The sequence below is a fragment of the Paroedura picta genome, chromosome 13 (assembly GCF_049243985.1).
Source record: "Paroedura picta isolate Pp20150507F chromosome 13, Ppicta_v3.0, whole genome shotgun sequence".
Classification (NCBI taxonomy): Eukaryota; Metazoa; Chordata; class Lepidosauria; order Squamata; family Gekkonidae; genus Paroedura; species Paroedura picta.
In genome coordinates, this window is record NC_135381.1 from 27,142,051 (window position 1) to 27,163,419 (window position 21,369).

The following is a 21,369-nucleotide window of genomic DNA, read 5'->3' on the forward strand; positions in this document are numbered from 1 at the left end:
ACTATTCTAGTTAGGCAAGGCATACATAGTTTTATAATGGAATAATTTGAAGACTACAAAATTTATGGTAAAACAAAAACATGTTAAAATGTTTAAAACTTTGCTACTTCAATGGAATGGATGTTAGTATGTTATAGCAGAATAAAACAGAAGTCCTGTGGCACCTTTTTGTCACAACAGACTAACATGATTACCTCACTGCAATTAGTGCCAGTACATTATTCAAGGCATGAGCTTTTGAGTGCATGCGTAATGTCCAAATATGCAGTTGGATAATTTTTTGCTCAAAAAGTCAATCAATCCTATGGGTTGAATTTACAAAAACATTGGAGTGATTGAACCCATAGGACTGATTGACTTTTCTAGCAAAAAAATATCCAACTGCATATTTGGACGTTATGACGCAGTGTACTAATGTACTTTCTCCTTATATCTGTACTCTTATGATCCCTGTTCAATTGACTAAGGAATAGTGCATGCACACGCAAGTTCACATCTTGAATAAATCTTTGGTTTTAGAGGTACAGTTGGACTCAAATTTTGTTGTTTTAATCCAGGCCAACGCGGCTAGCCGCTTGAATCTGCCGTTAAATTATGTTATTTTCTAAGTGAGAAGGGAGCATTTATCTTTGAGGCAGCTCCAGGTCATAAATGGGGCACTTTAAATCCGCTCTCGGTAGCTGGCTGTGGTGCGTGGGCCAAAGTAAACTGATGAAGGTCTCCATGGCAACGCTTGTGCCAACGCTATGAGGGAAAAAAGGCTGTCTCAACTACCGGCTTTAACGTTCCTTAGACGAAATGCCTGATGGGAAATGTAGTCTTTCCTCCCCTTCCTGCTGGTGACGCAGGGTGTTTCATTCGCTCTCGGAAAAGGTGCGGCCGGGGCAGCGCTTCACGACGCGACGGCCGTAAAGCGACGCCGATTTCCTTTCTGCAGAAGTGACGGGAGGGCGTTAAGGCCTCTTGCGAGGCCGAAGAGGGTCAGGTCGGGAGCTAGTGGGTGCTTGCCTCGCCCCTCCCAGGTCCTCTCTCCGCCCGGAGGCGCGGGGACTCGACGTCCCCAGGATGTTTAAGAAGTGAGTGGGGAACGTTCTCGGGGGTGGGGGGAATGTGGTGGTCGTCAGGCGGGTCTCCGTTTCTGTCGTTAATTAATATTGCACGAAGCAGCAGGCGTTTTAAAAATGAAAACTCTCGCGGAATTGCGAAATTAAAACGGGTGGGGAGGGGGAATCACATGTCGAACCTGAGCTACCTGGGTCAAGACTGCGATTAATGCAGCATAATATCTGATAGTAAAATGACATAGGAAGCCACAAACAGAGGAAACCAAGCCATCTGGAGGTAAAGTAGTGACCTCAGCATGTATAGGGTATTCAGAAAGTAAATTATCCTGGAATAAATCACTTCCCCCCCCTCCCCCGACGCATCCCTTGGCTAGGTGGGGACTATGGGTATACAGAGAATGAGGTGGCTGGATGGAGTCATTGAAGCAGTTGGTGCAAGCTTAAATGGACTCTGGGGAATGGTAGAGGACAGGAAGGCCTGGAGGATCATTGTCCATGGGGTCGCAATGGGTCGGACACAACTTCACACCTAACAACAACAATGGGTGTGCTGCAGGAGGCTCGGTGTTGATAGTTAAAGGCAAAAAACACAGGACGGAGATTAGGATATTGGTCTGTCTATCCCCTTCTCTGTGATATGTAAAAATGTATTTCTAGCATGCCGGAGGTAAGTCCTGTTTGTTTGGGTAAGTGAATTCGGATAACCAGAAACTGGTGAAGGGATATGGGATAAGGGGACTAGAAAGTACAGGAGGGGAGGAAAGGATTTATAGACATAGGGTTTGGAAGAGCACGGGAATAGGCCTAAGGACTCTTTCAAAGTGCTCTTTTCATAGCTCTAGAAACTTCAGAATATAGTCTGAAAGTGGACCTTTGGTTGCCTGTCTTTTTTTTCTTTTTCTTTTTTTGATAGATGTTTTCTAAAGTTTCAGAAATCAAAAAAATTTGATCAGCAAACAGTGAAAAATTTCAGCTGCAGAAATTTAGTGCGCTGCTAGTTCCTGGGACTTCTTGCAGCGAATGCTGGAATAAGTGGACAGTTGCCAGATTCAAGAAGGCACTTGTGATGCTCTTAAACAAGAGCCGTTCTCTGTTTCAGCTAACAGAGATAAGTTATGCCACAAGTGTAAAACTTGCTTTGGAAATATAATGCATGCATATGGAGCATGAGGATTATTGTAAAAGATTGAAGTAATCACATCTCTGTTGTAAAGGGTAGGTTTTAAAATGTGGTCTAGACATGTTAATTGTTATCATTATGTCCAACTAGCTAATCCTTATCTGATATTGAACTGCTTAAAACTTTAGAGGATACATACTTATTAAATCATTGTGGGCAATGCAGGAGAAGGCACGGTCATATTTAAGCATGCTTTCACAAAAGGAAGCAATGTTATTAAAATCAGTGGGAGAAATCTAAATAAATAAATAAATATCTGAAATACCTTGGCACTTGAATTACATTTTAAAAAGTCATTGTCAGTGACTCGAGATCACTTTTACAACAAATAAAACTTTTATTGTGAGATTTTTAAAGATAACAGACCAATCCCCCCCAGAAAGTTTACAAATAGACAAAAAGAAAGAGGAAAAAATAAAAGAATAAATAGAGGCTTTTGATTTTCTCTATAATTGTAAATCATATTGTTATCTATTACATATACTAATATATCAAAAAAGCCTAAAATGTTCTTTTCCTTATATTTTCATATTTTCCCCCTTAGTCCTCAAAACCACAATAATTTCCTTTTTTTAATTTGCATCACACAGAAAGTATTAAAAGGTTTCCAACTATCTAAAAATAACCAGAGTTGTCTTTTAAGACAGTGTTTAGCCATTTCAGCCAGTTCTACCATCCTTATTCACCATTCTTCAATTGCAGGTAGTAACAAGCTTTTCCATTTTTAGCATATAACATTCCTGCTGTTATATTATTATCCAAAATGCATAAAATATGCCTAACACTTGGTGGAAATGTGCACAACACAAATGGATCTTTTTATTATCTTTGATGGATATGTAAGAAGGCAGAAAACTTTTGGACATAAATACATATCTTAATACAGAAGATACAAAAGACCGAGATACGATTGAAACCAGAGAGGTTCCCTTTGGGTTTAATGGGTTTCATTCATATCTCAAACTTTTGTATCTTCTGAATTAAGGTATATATTTGTGTCCAAAAGTTTTCTGCCTTCTTACATATCCATCAAAGATGATAAAAAGGCCCATTTGTGTTGTGCACATTTCCATCAAGTGTTAGCCATATTTTATGCATTTTTATCTTTCAGGTGACAAATACCAATAATACATTTAAAAGAAATTCTCCTTAAGATTAGAGCTTAATGTATATTTGATACACTTTGTCTACATATTTCCCCATTGTCCAACATTTTTTGCCCATTTACCATACATTCTTTCACAGATTCTGGAGATCACTTCTGATACACTTTAATTTATTTGACAGATTTGATGAAAAGGAAAATGTATCTAACTGCATCCAGTTAAAAACATCTGTTATTAAAGGCATTAAGAATCAACTGCTTGATCAGTTTCCTGGTATTGAGCCATGGTTAAACCAAATTATGCCAAAGAAAGATCCTGTCAAGATAGTACGTTGGTGAGTATCTCCTTTTACAGTGTTCTTCAAGTTGCTTTTGCTTCTGAACTTTGTTTGCCTGTCTCATTGGTAATGATGGTAAAATATCAAAATGAGTGCTTTGCTAGATCATGTTTTAAATGCTTTTTGCATACTTTGTAGACTACTCTAGGGAACCAGAAAGCCAAACCTGTCTCTTCAGGTTGATTATGATTAATAACCCCAGATTGGAGACTTGAAACATCATTTTCTGAGAGGATATAGATATTGGATGATATATATGCCTTTAGGTTGTGTTGTCACATTACAAAACGCTGTAAATATGCACGAGATTAATTTGTTTGCGTGGAAAAATCTCACCCCATTTCAAACTACCTTTTAAACCATTAGCAAATTTTGTGTCTTCCAGTCATGAACATATAGAAATCCTCACAGTAAATGGAGAATTACTGTTCTTCAGGCAAAGAGAAGGGCCTTTCTATCCAACACTGAGATTACTTCATAAATGTAAGTGTGGAAGTGAAAATGTGGGGGGAAGCCAGAAGGGTTGCATTATTGAAATAGGCTTGTCATTTACACTTGAGTGGATGTGCTCAAGTTACTGCTTAGTTACAACTTAAAGTGCTAACTAGTTTGTGCTGAGCTGCATCTTCTGTGCAGTATTTCAGACTCCTTTGCCCTTTAACTTTGTACTTTTACCTTGTCTAGCAAATAGGTTGCCTATTTCTTCCATTCTATATTTACATTTCTCACTTTTTCTTGCTTCCAGCTTGTATTCTGCTGCCCATGGAAGCTCACCTTATAACACTTTGACACTTTTGTTGTTTGTATTTTTAACATTTGATTAATTGTTACAATCTTGGAAGGGCATAAAGTTATCAAAACAAGTGATGCCACAATAGTCATTCCAGCAAACACAATTAAAGGCCTAATCTAGCTATCATCTGAGCACTCCTTTTTCCTGAAGAATTTTGCAACAGAGTATGAAATAGCAACCTCTTTGTCTTCAAGTCAAAATTCAGTGATTTACATCTTTAACATTATTATTCTGTTTGCAAAGAGCTGTACTAGTTTGGCTGGAGCTGTTCAAAGATGTCTTTTTGGTGGTGCTGGTCCTTTATCTTGTTTCTTTCTGTCCTTCATATTTGTATCCATATTCAAGATACATTAAACTGCTGCCTTTCAGACACAGTTTGCAAGATCCCTGAATTCTATTCAGTACTTGTGTTCTCCATCTGCTGAGTGTAGAGAACATATAAGACAATTGCTGCTCTTGAACATTTCTTATAGATGTAATTAGGGGGTCTGGCACTGAAGGAAGACCATGTACCGATGGAGTTAAACTTAATCCCTATGGATGCAAAGTAGACAAAACGTAAGAAAGCTTGCGTTGGAAAATGAACTAAATAGGGAAACTGTTGAATACTGTATTTGCTGACTGTGATAACAACATAGGGAGATCTCAGTCCAATCATTCATCTTAGAAAGTAGACTATTGCTGACATACAATAAATGACCCTTGTATTAGATGTTTGAGTATATTACTAAGGCCATTTGGTGCCATATCGCTTCTGATACTAACTTTTATCCATTCCTAGATCCATTCATTCTACCACATCAACAAGTTGATAAAGGAGCCATTAAATTTGTACTTAGTGGAGCAAATATAATGTGTCCTGGTCTGACTTCTCCAGGAGCGAAACTTTACCCTGCTGCTGCAGATACGATTGTGGTATCCTTGGACAGTTGGTCTGTTGGTCTCTTTTTAGCTTTCACTATAGCACATGAAATTTTATTTATATAAAGAAGACTATGGCTTTAAACTATTGTGTTTTCCCCTCCCCCTTTCATCTTGTAGTATTAGTTTAATAGGTTATTTATTTATTTAGATTTTTAGATTTTATGGATCTGAGAACACTGGAACCATCTTACAATAAAAGTGTTTAATTTCTGGTGTCCCTTTAATTCTTTTTTTTTAAAGACTGTTCAGTCCCTTGAAGGAGTTCTTCAACCTGTTCCTCTTATTTTAGGGGTTGGACCAGGCAATTGGGAGACCCTCTTTTGTGTCTCTCAGATTGCTCTCAACTATTTTTGGGAGTTGTAATTTGTTTGTATTTAGGTGTGCATGTATACATATCCTATGCCTTTCCCCAATCTGTACAGCAGTGGTTCTCAGCCTGGGGGTCAGGATCCCTTTAGGGGTTGAACGACCCTTTCACAGGGGTTGCGGCAGGGCAAGCAAGTTGGTGGGGCGGGGTGCCATCCACACAACAGCCGTGTGGGGTAGATCGAGATAGAGCGTTTGTCTGTCTGGAGCAGCGGAAAAGAGCAAGATCGGCATGGTTGGATAAGAGGCAGAACTGAACAGAGAAATGCTGGCGAAAAACCAATTTATATACAATCCAATGGATCTTCATGCCATTGGTCAGTTTGGGTTTAATTTCTGTGAAAGCACTTGCATCATTTTATAGTTGGGGATCACCACAACATGAGGAATTATATTAAAGGGCTGCAGCATTAGGAAGGTTGAGAACCACTGCTGTACAGGATTAAAGTGGCTCATGCAGTGCTGATTAAAATGCAAGTGGAAAAAAATGCCTTTTTAGATAGAAAGGGTGTCACAGCATTTCTGGCCAGCGTATGGACTGTTCTTATCTTTTCAGAGAGACTGCTCCAGGTGGCTAGCATTATGGACACAAAAGGCTGTTTTTAAGCTACAGGAGATCTAATAAAGAGAGGGCCAAGTCAGAAGAGAGCATCAAGAGGTCTAAGTCAGTGCATAGGTCCATGTCTGGACAAACTGTTCTTCTGGTATGGGAGCCCTAGATCATGCAGGACTTCTTGTATGGTCCTAAGTTAGTCATCAGGTGAGCCATAATGAAGGTTCACTCTGGTGTTCTGCTTTGTATTGGCTTCTTAGAATTGTGGCAGAGGAAGTTCCTGTTAACTTTTGGGTTTTTACATTTCAGTGTAGTAGTCTTCCCTCCAGGAATGTCGACCTTCCTTCAGGAATGATAGTGATTTGCTGTGTCCTCACTGTAGGGAAGCTAAAATGGTTGAAGGCTCTGGTGAGAGTTTTGAAGGCCAGATATTCCAGAGCTGCTGAGATTGAGCAGGCATGGGCAAGACCTAATTAGTCTCTTGGCTGGGCAGGCCACTGGTAGCTTATATAACTAACCTTTTAAAAAGATTCAAAAACTTATTTTCTCTAAAAATAATTTACTTAGTACTATACAAAGCAGACTGCCTAGCAGTTCTTAATAATAGCTACATATTTAACTAGTTGTTCCAGAGGCTCTCAATCCAGTGGCTATTTTGTGAAGCTATTCCCTCACCCTTTTTTTGTTTAAGAACACATGAGATGTTTTCCTTAAGCTGAATGTTATAGGCAATAATGGCAGAAGGAAAGCAACATGCGCTGTGTGTTGGAGTAATGAAGATGTCAGCAGAAGACATGTGAGTCTTAATTTTAAAAAGGAAATGCCATCATTCTGTCCCCGAGAGGTATAATGCAAGCTCAAGATGTCACTCTGCAACCATCCTTCAGACTTATGCTGTTGATTCCGCAAGTTGATTCAGAGATAGCCTGGCATTGTTGTCTCCCACCACTGATATGGAAATTGTACATTGCTTTTTGCAACTCTTTTGCAACTCCATAGCCTGTTGGGAGTCATGTCATGCCCCCTGAATTTGTGTAGTACCTTCATAAAACTATTCCTTTCTTCAGAAGAGCATCATGGTAAACCCTTTCTTGTTCTCTCATCACTGGTTGTAGTTATACACTTATCCCCCTCCATTTTTGTGTGAATGGCAGCTGAATTTACAAGAACTTGCACTTCTTGGTTTGCAAGTATTCATTTATTTAAATAATAATATGCCACTTTTTTGGCCACCAATAGATCTGTAAGGCAGCTCATTATAAGAGTAAATTAAGATGTACTAATACAGTTCTTTTTAAAAGGCCATGGTGGAAGATGAAGGTATTGAAAGGGCAGCAATATGAATTGTCCTGAATCTGGGACTGAGATGGTTCTGTTGCTCTTGCTTCAGCTGCTGCACTGTGATGGTCTCAAGGCAAATGATCTTTGCCCTTGGAGCTTACCTAGCAACCGAATGTTTTTGTCCCTTGGAAGTAAAGCTTTTCTTGACCCAGGCAAGATGGGAGAGGCACTGGTTCCTGGTTCTTCCCAGAAGCAGTGGCAAAATGATGGAAGATATTCTGTTTCCTAAAACATATTTGTTCAAAGTAGAGAATGCAATTTTATAAGCTATTAAGATTCCCACACCGGTTTGCGGATGTTTCTGGACAGAAGTTGTAGTCCCCAGTTACTTCCTGTTGTACTCTTTCTGCCAGCGCTTCCCAAGATTCTTTGCATATGTGCATATAAGTAAATATTTTTTATAAAGCTTTGCACTAGATTATGGTCCAGTATTCAGAGGTGTGTGCTTGTGCCCCCCCCCCAGTAAACAACCAAGAAGCAAAACTGTGGTGTGAATGCAAGAGCGTTCATTGAAATATCTTGAGAGAAGGCCAGTGAGATTGGAGAATTGGGGGGAGGGGCCTGGCACCATTTCTGGTGAAACTAGTATCTGATTGAATGCTCCAGAAGGTCATTGTTTGAGAGTAAGATTTTAAGAGAAAACTGGTATGATGGATGGAGGGGAAAAATAGAAATGAGACGTGCAGGTTTGTTTGTTATCCCTAGCTCTGATCACAGTGTACTTTACTCACTGCTGCCCCAGCAGTAATCTACACAGTATCTTGGTAATTCAGATTCTATCTAATATCAGTTGAAGAGTCTCTCTTGATGAATTGAACCAAATCAGGAACTCAAATGCTGAGCTATAAAACAATATAAAATTTAAACAATTATTTATTAAAGTGCACCAATATTAGGTTTAAAACAAAGTAAAATTAGATTAAAAACTATATAGATCTAACTGCACATGAACAGACCAAACACTTTTCAACCCTACCTGTTCCTCAGTGGTCAATAATATTAAATAATGCACTCATATCTGAAACCAATTACAAAGTATAGCTGAGTAGTTAAGGGAAATCTGTTAGGTATAGCCCCAACAAATATTGGTATAGTGTTTCTTTTTGGAGCACCACTTTCTAAGATATGTAATATCTAGGAACACCACTCTCAGCTACTGTTTTACTGTGCATAGAGAGTGCATCTGATGTGTGTCAGAAAATAAACTTGAAGAATCTCCCATGTTGAATTGAAGCAAATGACAATTTGATTTGGAGACTGGTCCCTTCTGGGTTACATTCCAAAAAGTCTCATTAGAAAAATTCCTTTTCTTTTTTTCTACCTCCCACCTCTCTTCTTTCACAGTGAGAAAGTCAACAAAGGAATTGGCATTGAAAATATCCACTATTTAAATGATGGGCTCTGGCATATGAAGACATACAAATGAAGCAGCAGAATGTTTGCAGCGCCTGAGAAATGCACTTCCAGTATGGACTTGTTTGTAATTCTTTTTTTAAATGTGTGACTGAATGTACAAATTTTGTTCTGTGACTATGCTAAATAAATCAAGTGAGTGCTGAGTTCCTGTTAGCTGAGTTGTTTTTCTATATGTTCTATGCATTTTCTATACATTTCTATAAAAACTAGAGGCCCCTTGGCCACATCCAGAGGGAATTTTTGAATGCTTCAGGCCATTTACCCAGTAGATAGGTTGCTACCTTAAATTAGGCCTACCACGTATCTGCTGGATTCCTGCCCTTCATGGCTACTTAATACTGTCACAAGCCCCATGTATTTCTGCCATGATTATAATTCGCTGGATGTTAGAGTTTTTAGCTAGTCTGGCCTTTGTGCCATGATGTTACCCAGATGCCTTAGCTTGACCCCAAGGTTGATTTCTTGCCATTATATTTTATGCTTACCATCCTCCCCAGACATTCCTGACCTCCTACTCCTTAGTGTCCTGTAGTTTCCTACACCATCCCATCCCTTGAAGCCCAAATGGTTATCTCTTTGTTTTGACTCATTTGAACTGTGTTTGGTTTGAGTTCCCAAGGCAGGGGGAAGTTCCTATATTGCTTACCCTATGTTTTGTGAATCAGTTCTAAACAATGTTTCTGAATTGTTAGGTACTAGCAATTCTCTAATAAAAAAACTTTCTTCAAAAAGTTTACTTATTTAGAATTTGAAGTCTCTCACAAATATGAGCAGTGAGAGGGTGGGAGATAACAAATCAGTCCCTTATTACAGGAACCTTCCTGGACGGTTTGAAGGAGGTGGTGGTTCACCCTCTATTGAAGAAGACATCTGGACTTATGCAACCTGGCCAGCTATTGCTCATGCCACATCTTGCATTTCTGGGGAAGGTGATTGAGCAAGCAGCTATGGACCACTTGCTAGCATATGTAGAGGAAGCATCGGTCCTTGACCTATTCTCACTCAGCTTCTGTCCTATCCATAGGGGGGGAGACTGCTCTCTTTGCCCTGATGGATGATCTCTGGAGACTGTTACAGCCAATGTTATAACCCATTATTGGGCTGGCACGCAGTGTCCAACTACCTGTGGCATCCACCCTTGGTCTAGTTTTGGCCAAGCCATACATCATGCTCTCCTGTCAGCCAGGAACTGGGCCTGGCCAGACCACCATTTTCTGTGTACTTCATTTATTTTATTTATTTACATTTATATACTGCCCTCCCTTGAGGCTCAGGATGGCTCACAGAGAACATGAATTGTATAAAGTACAATATATTATTATTATTATTATTATTATTATTATTATTATTATTATTATTATTATTATTATTATTATTATTAGATTTATTTCCCGCCTCTCCCAACAGGCTCGAGTCGGGTCACAACAACTAACCCCATTAGAATTCCCATTAAAATATCAATCTACTAACATGACGGCTAAAAATCCCATCCCTCCCCCAATTATCAAAGAGGTGAAGAGGAAAGGATAGGGGAGTAGCATACACTCCAACTCCTGGGGGGGGAGCGATGTCCCTGATTCGCTGACCCCAGCCTCAACCATAGACCTGGTGGAAGAGCTCCGTTATACAGGCCCTGTGGAAAGCTGACAAATCCCGCAGGGCCTGCAGATCACCCGGGAGCTCATTCCACCAGGTAGGGGCCAGGACCAAAAAGGCCCTGGCCCTGGTCGAGACTAGGCGCACTTCCTTCGGGCCGGGTTTGATAGCTTATATAATATATATAACTTAGATAACAATATAATTTTGATAACTGAATCAGTAATGGGGCATCATCAGCAATAACCATAACATAACATAAACACAGTGGAACATTTGCTCAGATAACATTATGATCACAACCTTGTAGAGTGGGAATATCTAAATGCGAGGGGATACTGGGAGCCCAATAGTTGGTGTCATTGGGTGTCATAAATATGCGGAGAAGGGTAACTGACCTGATGCCCTCAGGTCATACCGCATTTTACCAACTTGTGAACAAGAATATCATGTGGAACCTTATCAAAAGCTTTACTGAAATCCAGATAAACTATGTCCATGGCATTCCCCTGATCCAGCAAGGTAGTCACTTTCTCAAAAAAAAAAGAGATAAGGTTGGTCTGACATGACTTGTTCTTGTGAAACCCGTGCTGAGTCTTAGAAATCACAGCTCTTAGTTCCTGCTGCTCAAGGACCGAGTGTTTGATTATTTGTTCCAAATTTTTTCCAGCTACAGATGTCAAGCTGACAGGTCGATAATTACCCGGATCCTCCTTTTTCCTTTTCTTGAAGATGGGGACAACATTTGCCCACCTCCAATCATCTGGCACCTCACCAGTTCTCCAAGAAGTGTCAAAAATAATGGACAGAGGTTCAGAGATGACATCTGCAAGTTCTTTTAGTACCCTTGGATGCAGTTTATCTGGCCCAGAAGACTTCGTTTCATTTGTAGAAACGAAGTGTTTGTGGACTGCTCCAACAGTGATCCTAGGCCACCATTCCTGTCCCCCACGTGTTACATTTTCACCACATTGATGACTATTTCCCTTACAAGAGAAGACTGAGGAGAAATAGGAGTTAAGCAGTTAAGCCCTGTCTTCATCTATTATAATTTCACTTTCTTATCCTCACAGTGGTCCTATAGTGTCCCTATTCTTATTCTTGCTTGAAATATAACTAAAGAAGCCTTTTTTGTTATGTTTAGCATTTCTTGCTAGCCTAAGCTCATATTGAGCTTTAGCTTTTCTAACACTCCCCCCTACAATTATTGGTTGTTTATACTCATCCTTCCTCAAATCATTTGACAACTGCTTATGGAGCCAACCTGGCTTCCTTAGGCTCCTTCCATTTTTTCTTCTCAAGGGAATTGTTTGTGATTGAGCCTTCAGTATTTCACTTTTAAGAAATTCCCAGCCCTCTTGGACACGTATCTCTTTAGTTCTTTCTGACAATGGGACTCTACGCAACATACCTTTAAGTCTGTTAACACCAGCTTTCCTGAAGTCCTGTCTATACATACGACTACGTAAAGGTTTTATTTTTCCCACAATTGAAAATTCCAAAAGCACATGGTCACTGCTATCAAGTGTGCCCACTACTTTCACTTCATCTACCAGTTCTTCCCTATTGATGAGAATCAAGTCTAAAATGGCAGAGCCCCTGGTTCCCCTCTCTACTTTCTGGGAAATGAAGCTGTCGGCAAGACAAGTTAAGAATTTAATGGAGTTTGCATTTTTAGCAGACTTGGTCTTCCAACAGATAAGCGTTTCCTGAGCTTTGTGGGGTTGGTGGGGGAGAATACCTAGAACTTTCACCTGTGGGGGCCTGTGACTTTTTCCCTGGTCTACGTTGGGGCTTGATCTTCATGGGGGATTGCACATGCTCCTGTGTTCCTGAATCAACCTCTTCAGGTAGATCTTGGAACCGATTGCTGAGCATCAGTGGGTCAGACCTTCTCCTTATTCTTCTACTTCCAATTATTGCTTTCCTGTATTAGGTGCTCCTGATTTTGTTTTGATAGATTTCCCTCCTCCTGCAGTGTAATCAATAGCTTCTATAATCCCCGGGCCTTCTCCTAATTTGCACTTGCTGCATTTGTAAAAATTGTCCCCCTGAGGTAAAAAGACAAATATTCCACAGATGGTACATGTCACTACGCAACCTTCTTCAGTCTTCATGCCACTTTGATTCATCTGAACTGCTCCACAAACAGTCCTACGCTTCACTGAAACCTTTGGCATGATCCTCAGGCGAAAAGCCAACAGCCAAGAGTCCTTTAGGTCTTGCTCTTGGCTCTTTACAGAGTATTCTGGTTTAATCCAGACCCCAAGAGTCCTTTGGGTTTTGTTTGTACTGCATGTGCTTTTGGCGCATGCCTCTGGCACGCAAGAGCGCTTTATAGCACAAAGGCCTACTCAGCAGAGGGTGGAGCTAGCAGTCAGCTCCTGAGTGAGCTCCTGAGATAATGCTCTTCTTCTCACAGCTCTTCCAAGCACCTGGCCCCAAAGAAGTGCAACTGGCCTTGGCTGGAAAGGTCCTGGCATCTGCCTGGAAGAATGAGCTTCTGAGGGCCCTGACAGTTCTGCAGGGCCTGTAAGAAGGAACTCTTCTGCCTGGTGTATGGTTGAGGCCAGTATGCCTAGAAGATCAGAACATTTTATGGGCTTCCTCATGAGTGGGTGGGATCTCCTCCTATATCTCCCTGTGATGGGGAAGCAATGGGTAAAAGCTAGTAATTTAAAACAATATGTCTTTAGTGGTTTTATTATCATGTATTTTCTCATCTTATACACTGCCCTGAGATGACAGGCTCAAGAGAGGCAGCCAATAAATTTAAATAAATAAATGAAAGAAAGAAACCAGCTGGGTGACCTTGGGCCAGTTAAAGTTCTCTCAGTATTTTCTTAACCTTACCTATCTCACTGGGTATCTGTTGTGGAGAAAGGAAGGGAAGGTGATTGTAAGCCATTTTGAGATGCCAGGGTAGAGAAAAGCAAGATATAATACCAACTCTTCTACTTTATTTTTAATCAACACCTAGCCACAGTGGTCCACCCGATGGTCACCTCTAGGCTTCTGTAACTCGCTCTATGGTGGCCTGCCCTTATCCTTGATCCGGAAACTACAATTGGTCCAGACGTGGTTTGGGCCCAGTATGAGGGATCACCTCTCTGCCTACACCCCTCAAAGAGCCTTGCGCTCTACCATTTCCAACCTCCTGGTGGTCCCTGGCCCCAAGGAAGCACTGCTTGGACTCAACCATAGCTAGAGCTTTTTCCATTCTGGCCACCACCTGGTGGAACAAGCTCCCAGAGGAGATCAGGGCTCTTACAGAACCTGAACTTTTCCGCAGGGCCTGCAAAAGGGAGCTCCTCCACCAAGCATTTGGTTGAGGTCGACATAAACCATCGGTTCCAATTGGCCCCCAAGCCCCCCATCCTACTACAACTGCTACTAATCTACCTAACCCACTGGGTCTCAGTAAGAGTTGAGCTGAGGCTCTTTTGCAGTTCCATCATTTTCTAATGTTATTGTTGTTATCATTGGTTGTTACCATATATGATGTCGCTTGTATCTTTTTCCTGTTTCCTGTAAACCACCCTGAGCCTTCGGGGAGGGGGGTATATAAATATAAAAAAATAATAAACAAATAAAACTCAAGGCAGATTACACAGTGCAAGTAAATGCAATCAGAGGCATGTGGCATCTAATAAGCTATGCAATGTACCCAAGGTACCACACTAAAACAGTACAAACATTTTAAAATTTAAAATTTTAAGAAGCAAAAGAAATGTTCCTGTAATTAGCCTGAATTGTTGCATTTCTTTGATGCTAGTAAAGGACTTTGGGAGTTGGGAAGTAGGGCTGTGTGCGGCAGTGTCTGAGTGGCGGGGGGGAGGTATGGGCGCCAGTGGGAAACTCCCCTCCTCGGTGCGGCGCGGGCTGCATCGGCCTGGAATGGCCAATTCGGACGCTGTTGCCACATACCACCCTATAGGGAAGAGGATTCACCTTAAGTCTTCACCCCAATTTCAGGTGGTCCTTCTGCTACCAAAGCTGCTATTCTTTAGAAGGTGCAGTAAGGCCTCTGAAATAGCTCCTTGCCCCCAATACAAGATTCACAACAGTTACAGGAGAATAGATTTCATTTTAAAAAGCTAAAAGAGCAAGCTTTATGTGCTAGTCGATAGAAACAGCTGAAGACTATTTTATAACACCTGTATTCTCATTTGACTGTCTCAGAAAACCTGTAAATATTAAAAAATGACAACATTCTGTAAAAATAGAATTAATTTAGATCAAGAACATTTTCTTATATTACATATTTACATTAAGTTATGTTGACCATCAAACCTTGAATAGATTTACAAATCAGATCTTTAAGTCAGATCTGTATTAAAAAGATTGGTTGATTGTTTTTAAAGACCCCGTTTTCATTTGCAAAGATTACAAAAACAGGTTATGCAAAAGAGTAAATAATTACACCAAAACCATGAAATACAAAATTTGTACTAACTTATATACACAATGTTTGTTGAAAGACGCTATAGATGAAGACCACCCATTCATATGCATTATCCACCACTCTGATATAAGAATTTTTAATCATTATCAGAGCCTGGGGGAGGTAGGAAAACCAAAGCATCATTAAAACCATGTCCATATGCTCGGAGCCTGTACACTCCGTACATCAACACGTGCATATGATTAGGAGCCAATCCACTGAATGTGATAGCCATATCTGAACAACACCCTTCCACCACCTGTTGGGGGTGACTTGACATTGCCTCTTTAATAAGAGAACCAACTGATTTAGTATTGAAGATGTCCTTTTTATCAGTATCTTCTGCATTTTCAGCCTGCACCCCAGTGTACTTCAAGCAGACAGCTAACTGTTTATCTGCAGACAATTTCCAAATCATGCCCCCCTGTTCTGGACACTTGTCTGGATCTGCAAAAACTTTATGAAGTCGCCTTAATGATTCAATACTTAAGACGATTCCTCCGTCACCATTCACATACTGCAGGTCTCCAGATGTCTCTGTACGGCCAGTGTAAAATGGCTGGGACGAGTCTTGCTTCAGGAGAAAATACTTGAGGTTTTCTATTATGGCAAATGTTGTAGGATGGGCCAAAAAGAACCAGTTGTAGTCATCTTTGTAATTTTCATAGGCAAATTTATACGCTTTCCTCATCATTGGCCACATGTCCTCTGTGTCAAGTACAATGGAGTTAAAGACTTTCACATTTTCAGAACTGTAGAATTCTGCCTTGTCACAATGTTTGCTCCAGGTCTCTCTCACAGCTGCCCAGTAGCTAAGGTCTTTAGGCTTGACAAGGATGATGCAGTAGACACGGATGCTATGGCTAAAACCCAGGCGTTCATCTTCGGACAGATTTAAAACATCCTCCTTTCTGGGAGCCTGAAGGTGGCGGTGTTCATGAGATTTAATGGTGTAGTCCATCTTAATGTGTCCGAGAAGAGTGATCAGTACACAGAAGACCCCTCCTAGCATCATGCCCTTCAGAAACGCACCACTTTCAGAAATCATGGTTTCCAGAAGAAAACTGCCAATGAGATTGGGATTGGGGGAGATAATACATTTTGTTAGCAAGTTTGCGCTTGTCACTGTCTATATTGCTCCAGAATTCAAATAAGTACTGCGGCTTAATATTTTGCCACCAGTTATGAGAAATAAACATGCTCTCTAACAATTAGGACTATTTTTAGAATATTCTCATAAAAGGAAGGTACCTGGAAAGGGGGGCAGCAAATGTCCCAAGCTATCTTGACCATCAATGCAATATTGGAATTAGCAAAGGTACTGTTATTTTTAATAGTAACCATTTTGATTTAAAAGAAGTGCTCACTGGCTGATATCTTTAAGAGCAGCCTAATTAGGTATTCAGAAAAATTAAGCCACTTGTTCAGTAGACGTAGTCAACACACAAAGGCTAAATAGAGTACAATCGATATAAAGACTTTAATAACATTTAATGATTCTAGTCTATTTTTCTTTTTACAGATTTCTTGTAATCTTCACCGAAGCGCCATAGGGATGACAAGTATTTCAAATGTATTTTCATCAGTAGCAAAGACACCAATAGAGATCTAATGGACCTTAAAGTATACTTCAAAAAGCAATCGATTAATTGTCAAAAGTGTCACTCCAATTGTCTTTAAAGAGGAGAAAAGGGGAAGGAGAAAAGCTATGACTATGACTCATGGCGGGGGGGTGGGTGGGGGGAAGCACCATGTGGGGCCTCTGGAAGTGCAGGGCCCATAGTATGTGCTACATGTGCTCCATAGATAAACTGGCTCTGTAAAAGTTAGCCTGATATTTTTCTTGTCGCTTAGAGCTCAATTAGTGCGCTAATTAATCCTCTTGATCTGTTTATGTAAGAACTACAGAGCTATTAAGATTTGTGACTAGTCAATATGCGATGGCCTAAGAAAAGATCATCCTCCCCATTTCTGATCATTCTAATGGCCTAGTATGTTAAACAGCACCCAAAACTTTTGTGAGCATGATAGAGATCTGGTGCTACAGGTCCTGCAAATCCTTAAACCACTCTTGACTTTTCTTTTGTCTAGCAGAGAATGAGCTTCCTCTCTCAATTAGCTTTTACTTTAGGAATTCATGCTGATTAAAGAACTAAGTAGTATAGTGGGCATGTAAAGCAAAGGCAAACATTAACAATCACTTTATAATGTATATAATGTTATTAGAAGGGTCTCAGGTTAGTAGGATGGGAGAAGAGAAGGTAATCTGTGTTCCACTATATGAAAGTTTATATAACATCCAGGAAATTTTGTAATACTCAAATTTCAGGACACAGCATAAATGAGTGTGGCTCAGTATGTGAGTGACAAACAGAAACTCCCTCTTTATTATTAATTTGTCATGAGTTCACTGTGAGGCCTCAAGGGAGCTGTAACTGTCTCAGACACACCCACTCTACCCCAGTGCAAGATAGGAATAACAATATTGACCTACTGTGTCAGATCCTGTGAAAGAGATATCGCATACTAAAGATATTGCATATTCAGGCTACACAGCAGTAGCCACACAAAGTAGCTATGGCACTGTAGAGGTTTTATAAGTTGAGTTGGGCAAGGCTTTCATAGACTAACAGACAGATGTCATAATTAGGACTTGAGAAAGTTTTCAAAAGCGGATCTCTGTCCATATTTTATTCATCCCAAAGCTTTGGTGGAATGCAGCAGCTGGGACAGAGGAGGTCTCCAGTTAAAATCCTGTCTCTGCCCCATTGTCTGCCAGCCACCCTCCGCCACCCTCTCTGGAACAGGAAGATAAAAATAGCAATGGTTGCAAAGAATTTAATGCACATGAAGCACCTGAAACTAAGAGAACACTAAAAGTTTCTGAACATACAGAGACAAGCCATCTTCTTTCCTTTCATTTTAATATCATCATCACCACCACTCTGTACCTGATATTTTTTTTCATATAGCCAGCCAATCCACAAATGTATGGAAAACCAATCTTGTTAAAACTAAATGGCACCAATACTGATATTATCAACAAACACAATATCATTCAGGGTCAAATTCATCTCTTTTTTAAAAACCTAGTTTATTTTTAATGAATCTGCTTGGGTCTTTCTTCCATCCATTACCATTATTACATATTCTGTTTGGGTGCTCTTTCATTTAAGCTGCTGTTGTTCTTGTTGCATTACTGGTTGCAGCCTTTTTTCTGTTTCTGCTTCCTTTTTAGAGCAACGTGGATGACCTTAGGGGGCATGGCTTTGGATTTGCTTTTAATACCGTCTGATTGTGCTGGACACTGCCGCCAGCGAATGTTGTGGCAGGCAGCATTCCAATAAAACGAACATTACTACCATCGCATTTTTAAAAAACCAACATGGTCAATATTAACAAGGCTAGTGTTCACATTTTTCCGTGCTGCCAGTAACAGGCATTCTCTGCAGAGTCTCAGCCCGGTCAACATTTGTACTGCAAACCAGGGGTAGTCAACCTGTGGTCCTCCAGTTGTCCGTGGACTACAATTCCCATGAGCCCCTGCCAGCGTTTGCTGGCAGGGGCTCATGGGAATTGTAGTCCATGGACATCTGGAGGACCACAGGTTGACTACCCCTGCTGCAAACCACAGATGTTAGAGGGGCAGAATCCGCATCATGGAAGGGAGACCTTCTGAAATGAGGGCTGGGGGGGGGGAGATCTTGAGAAGCTCCCCCCCTCTCCAATCCATCCTGCCGCCCAGACATGCCCATCCGCCCGCCCACCTGCGACCCTTCCTCCTCCTTCCCAAAGGCTTACCTGGCGACCACAACCAGGGAATGCAACAGCAGCAGGGACCGCCCCCCCGAATAGCCTTGCCCCAAGTCAGCGAAAGGGAAACGGATCCGCTTCCTTTTCCTATCTCTATGGTGAAAGACCACAACTCCGCCCCTCCGCGCACTCCGCTACGTCGACGGGGAGGGCAAAGCGGCAGCTAAATCCCCGCCCCATCAGAGCGACCGCGTTGTGCACAACCTGAACTTCCGGTATGCCCTGGACCGCCCATGCAGTGTATAAGGGGAAGACGCCAGGCATAGGTCTGGGAGGGAAGATTGCGCTGTTTCTCGCCTTCCTATGGATTTTCAACTGGAGGAAGGGGTAGGGTGTTGTTTTTTAAACCATGCTTTTGACGACCGGAACGAGTCTCAAAGCGGTTTACAAGCGCCTCCCGTTCTCACCACAACAGACACTCTGTGAGGTAGGTGGGACTGGGAGAGCTCTGACGGAACTGGGACAGACCCAAGGTCACTCAGCTGGCTGCATGCGGAGGAGGAGTGAGGAATCAATCCCAGTTCTCCTGGCTGCACCACCAGGCTCTTAACCACGACAGCTGGCTCAACTGGGAACCGGAAGGGCTGTTCGGATCATGTTACCGTTGTAACCTCTTTGATAATTACTATGTCTGAGGACTCGGCGTTGGGCAGGTGCCTACGTTGAATGTCAATTTCTGTACCAACGTCGCTGTCATGGAGTCATCTCTGCTTCCGTCATGAGGCTCACTGGCCTGTCTTTCGCAGAGTCGATGAGAGGGCAGGGAATTAGTTGGCTAGCTTTTCTTACATTACTATTAAAAAGTTGGCACTGTTATATACGTGAGCTCAACCGATCTGACTACTATGCAAATGAGAAATCCTAAGTTTATCAATAGTGGAATCTTGTTCTAAGGACTCATGGACCAATTTACGGGTAGTCAAACTGCAGCCCTCTAGATGTCCATGGACTACAATTCCCATGAGCCCCTGCCAGCGAATGCTGGCAGGGGCTCATGGGAATTGTAGTCCATGGACATCTGGAAGGCCGCAGTTTGACTACCCCTGGACCAATTGGTAGCCTGCGATAAGGACCAAATAGGTTAATTGGTGGGCTAGCCTAACTATATATAGGTTTGTGTTGTGTATGTGTTCCCTGCTTGGAGTTAATGAAGAACTGCTTGTTTACAAGGGGCTGTGTCTGTGTCTACCGAACCTGCAGACTTAATATGGACAACAAGGATGGGATGGCTGTGCTAGGCAGCCTGCCCTGGCAAGTAACAACTTGACTGAAGCCACCAGTGAGCCTTCCGCTGTGCTAAGTGCCCTGTCTGCCCAAGAGGAACTGTCTGGTCAAGTGCGCCCACCTCTCACTCTGGTTCACAACAAAGGGAGTCTTGTGGTGCCCTGTCACCATCTGCGGGGAGTCAGCTGCTATTGAAATAACTGTGGTGACTTAAGTCGTAAGGGCTGCCTGATTGGCTGGAGTATTTCCATAGCCAGGTCTCCACCAATCACAATTGCCGTAGTGTCTGCCAAAATTTATACCCTTTGAAGCCAATGATATGGAAGACTAGGAGTCTTATGTTGCCTGTCCTGAGTGTTACTTTGACATCACCGATCCAGTGAAAAAGTGCAGCACAGTGTTGAGAGTCTGCAGCCACTCTACCTTTGCTCTTGCCAGAGATCTGGCTCCAGTCAAGCCATGGGAGGCAGAGTACAATAGCATTGTCAATAAGCTACAACAAACACTTTGACTTTCAGCCTGCTAAGATAAGAAGGTGTGATGCCTTCTACTGTCAGGGTCAACACAAAGGGGAGTCCATGGCTGATTTCGTAGCAGTGCTGTGTCTAGCTATCTGTCACTGCAAATTTGACAACGTGAAAATAATGCTAAGAAACCATCTGCCTGTGATCTCCATGATGAATGGGCCCATAAAAGCATAGAGCTGGAACGGGCCATCTGAGCCATCTAGTCCTACCCCTGCTCAGTTGAGAATCAACCTAAACCATCCAGGATAAGTATCTGCCTGCCTGTCTTATTTATTTATTTCCAGCCACTGCTTGAAGATTGCCAGTGAGGGGGAACTCACCACCACCACCTTAGGCAGTCGATTCTACTGCTGAACTACTCTGACTGTGAACAGGTTTTTCCTGAAAGCTACCCAATATTGTTCTCTACATAATTTAAACCTATTACTATGGATTCTGTCCTCTGCTGCAAACAGGAACCTTTCCCTGCCCTCCTCTAAGTGGCAAAGTATCAGATATTTTGACAGCAATCATGTCCTCTCTCAACCTCCTCTTTTCCAGGCTGAACATTCCCAAGCTCCTCAACTATGTAACATAACATAAGGCTATCCTAAGCCTTACCCCCTCCCAGCTATAAGTAGGAAACCATTTAAAAGATATTAGAAAGTAAAGGCTGCCATCTTGTGGCAAAAAATCCTAGCAATTC

The 21,369-nt window shown here is 41.6% G+C and overlaps 2 protein-coding genes across 3 annotated transcripts; one reads left to right on the forward strand and one right to left on the reverse strand.

Moving 5' to 3' along the window:
* Positions 1–861: 861 nt before the first annotated feature.
* On the forward strand, positions 862–9,223 carry MCTS1 (MCTS1 re-initiation and release factor). Its single transcript, XM_077308722.1, has 6 exons — positions 862–1,076; positions 3,532–3,684; positions 4,073–4,170; positions 5,262–5,395; positions 7,052–7,119; positions 9,009–9,223. The coding sequence occupies exons 1-6, from the start codon at positions 1,066–1,068 to the stop codon at positions 9,088–9,090; spliced, it is 546 nt and encodes a 181-aa protein (XP_077164837.1). The 5' UTR covers positions 862–1,065; the 3' UTR covers positions 9,091–9,223.
* A 5,597-nt stretch (positions 9,224–14,820) lies between these two features.
* Positions 14,821–19,089, reverse strand: C1GALT1C1 (C1GALT1 specific chaperone 1). Of its 2 annotated transcripts, none has more exons than XM_077308127.1 (2): positions 18,922–19,089; positions 14,821–16,184 (listed from the first exon to the last, which is right to left on the reverse strand). In XM_077308127.1, the coding sequence occupies exon 2, from the start codon at positions 16,166–16,168 to the stop codon at positions 15,218–15,220; it is 951 nt and encodes a 316-aa protein (XP_077164242.1). In that variant the 5' UTR covers positions 16,169–16,184; positions 18,922–19,089; the 3' UTR covers positions 14,821–15,217. The 2 variants fall into 2 exon arrangements, with proteins under 2 accessions (XP_077164242.1, XP_077164243.1); XM_077308128.1 differs by having other exon boundaries at positions 18,888–19,039.
* Positions 19,090–21,369: the final 2,280 nt, after the last annotated feature.

Bases quoted from the DNA above. Each gene is read 5' to 3' on its own strand.
- C1GALT1C1 (XM_077308127.1), bottom strand. From the start codon at position 16,168: ATGATTTCTGAAAGTGGTGCGTTTCTGAAGGGCATGATGCTAGGAGGG.
- MCTS1 (XM_077308722.1), top strand. The intron at 3,685-4,072 runs GTGAGTATCTCC...TGTGTCTTCCAG, and splicing joins CCTGTCAAGATAGTACGTTG to TCATGAACATATAGAAATCC. The intron at 5,396-7,051 runs GTATCCTTGGAC...TGAATGTTATAG, and splicing joins CTGCTGCAGATACGATTGTG to GCAATAATGGCAGAAGGAAA.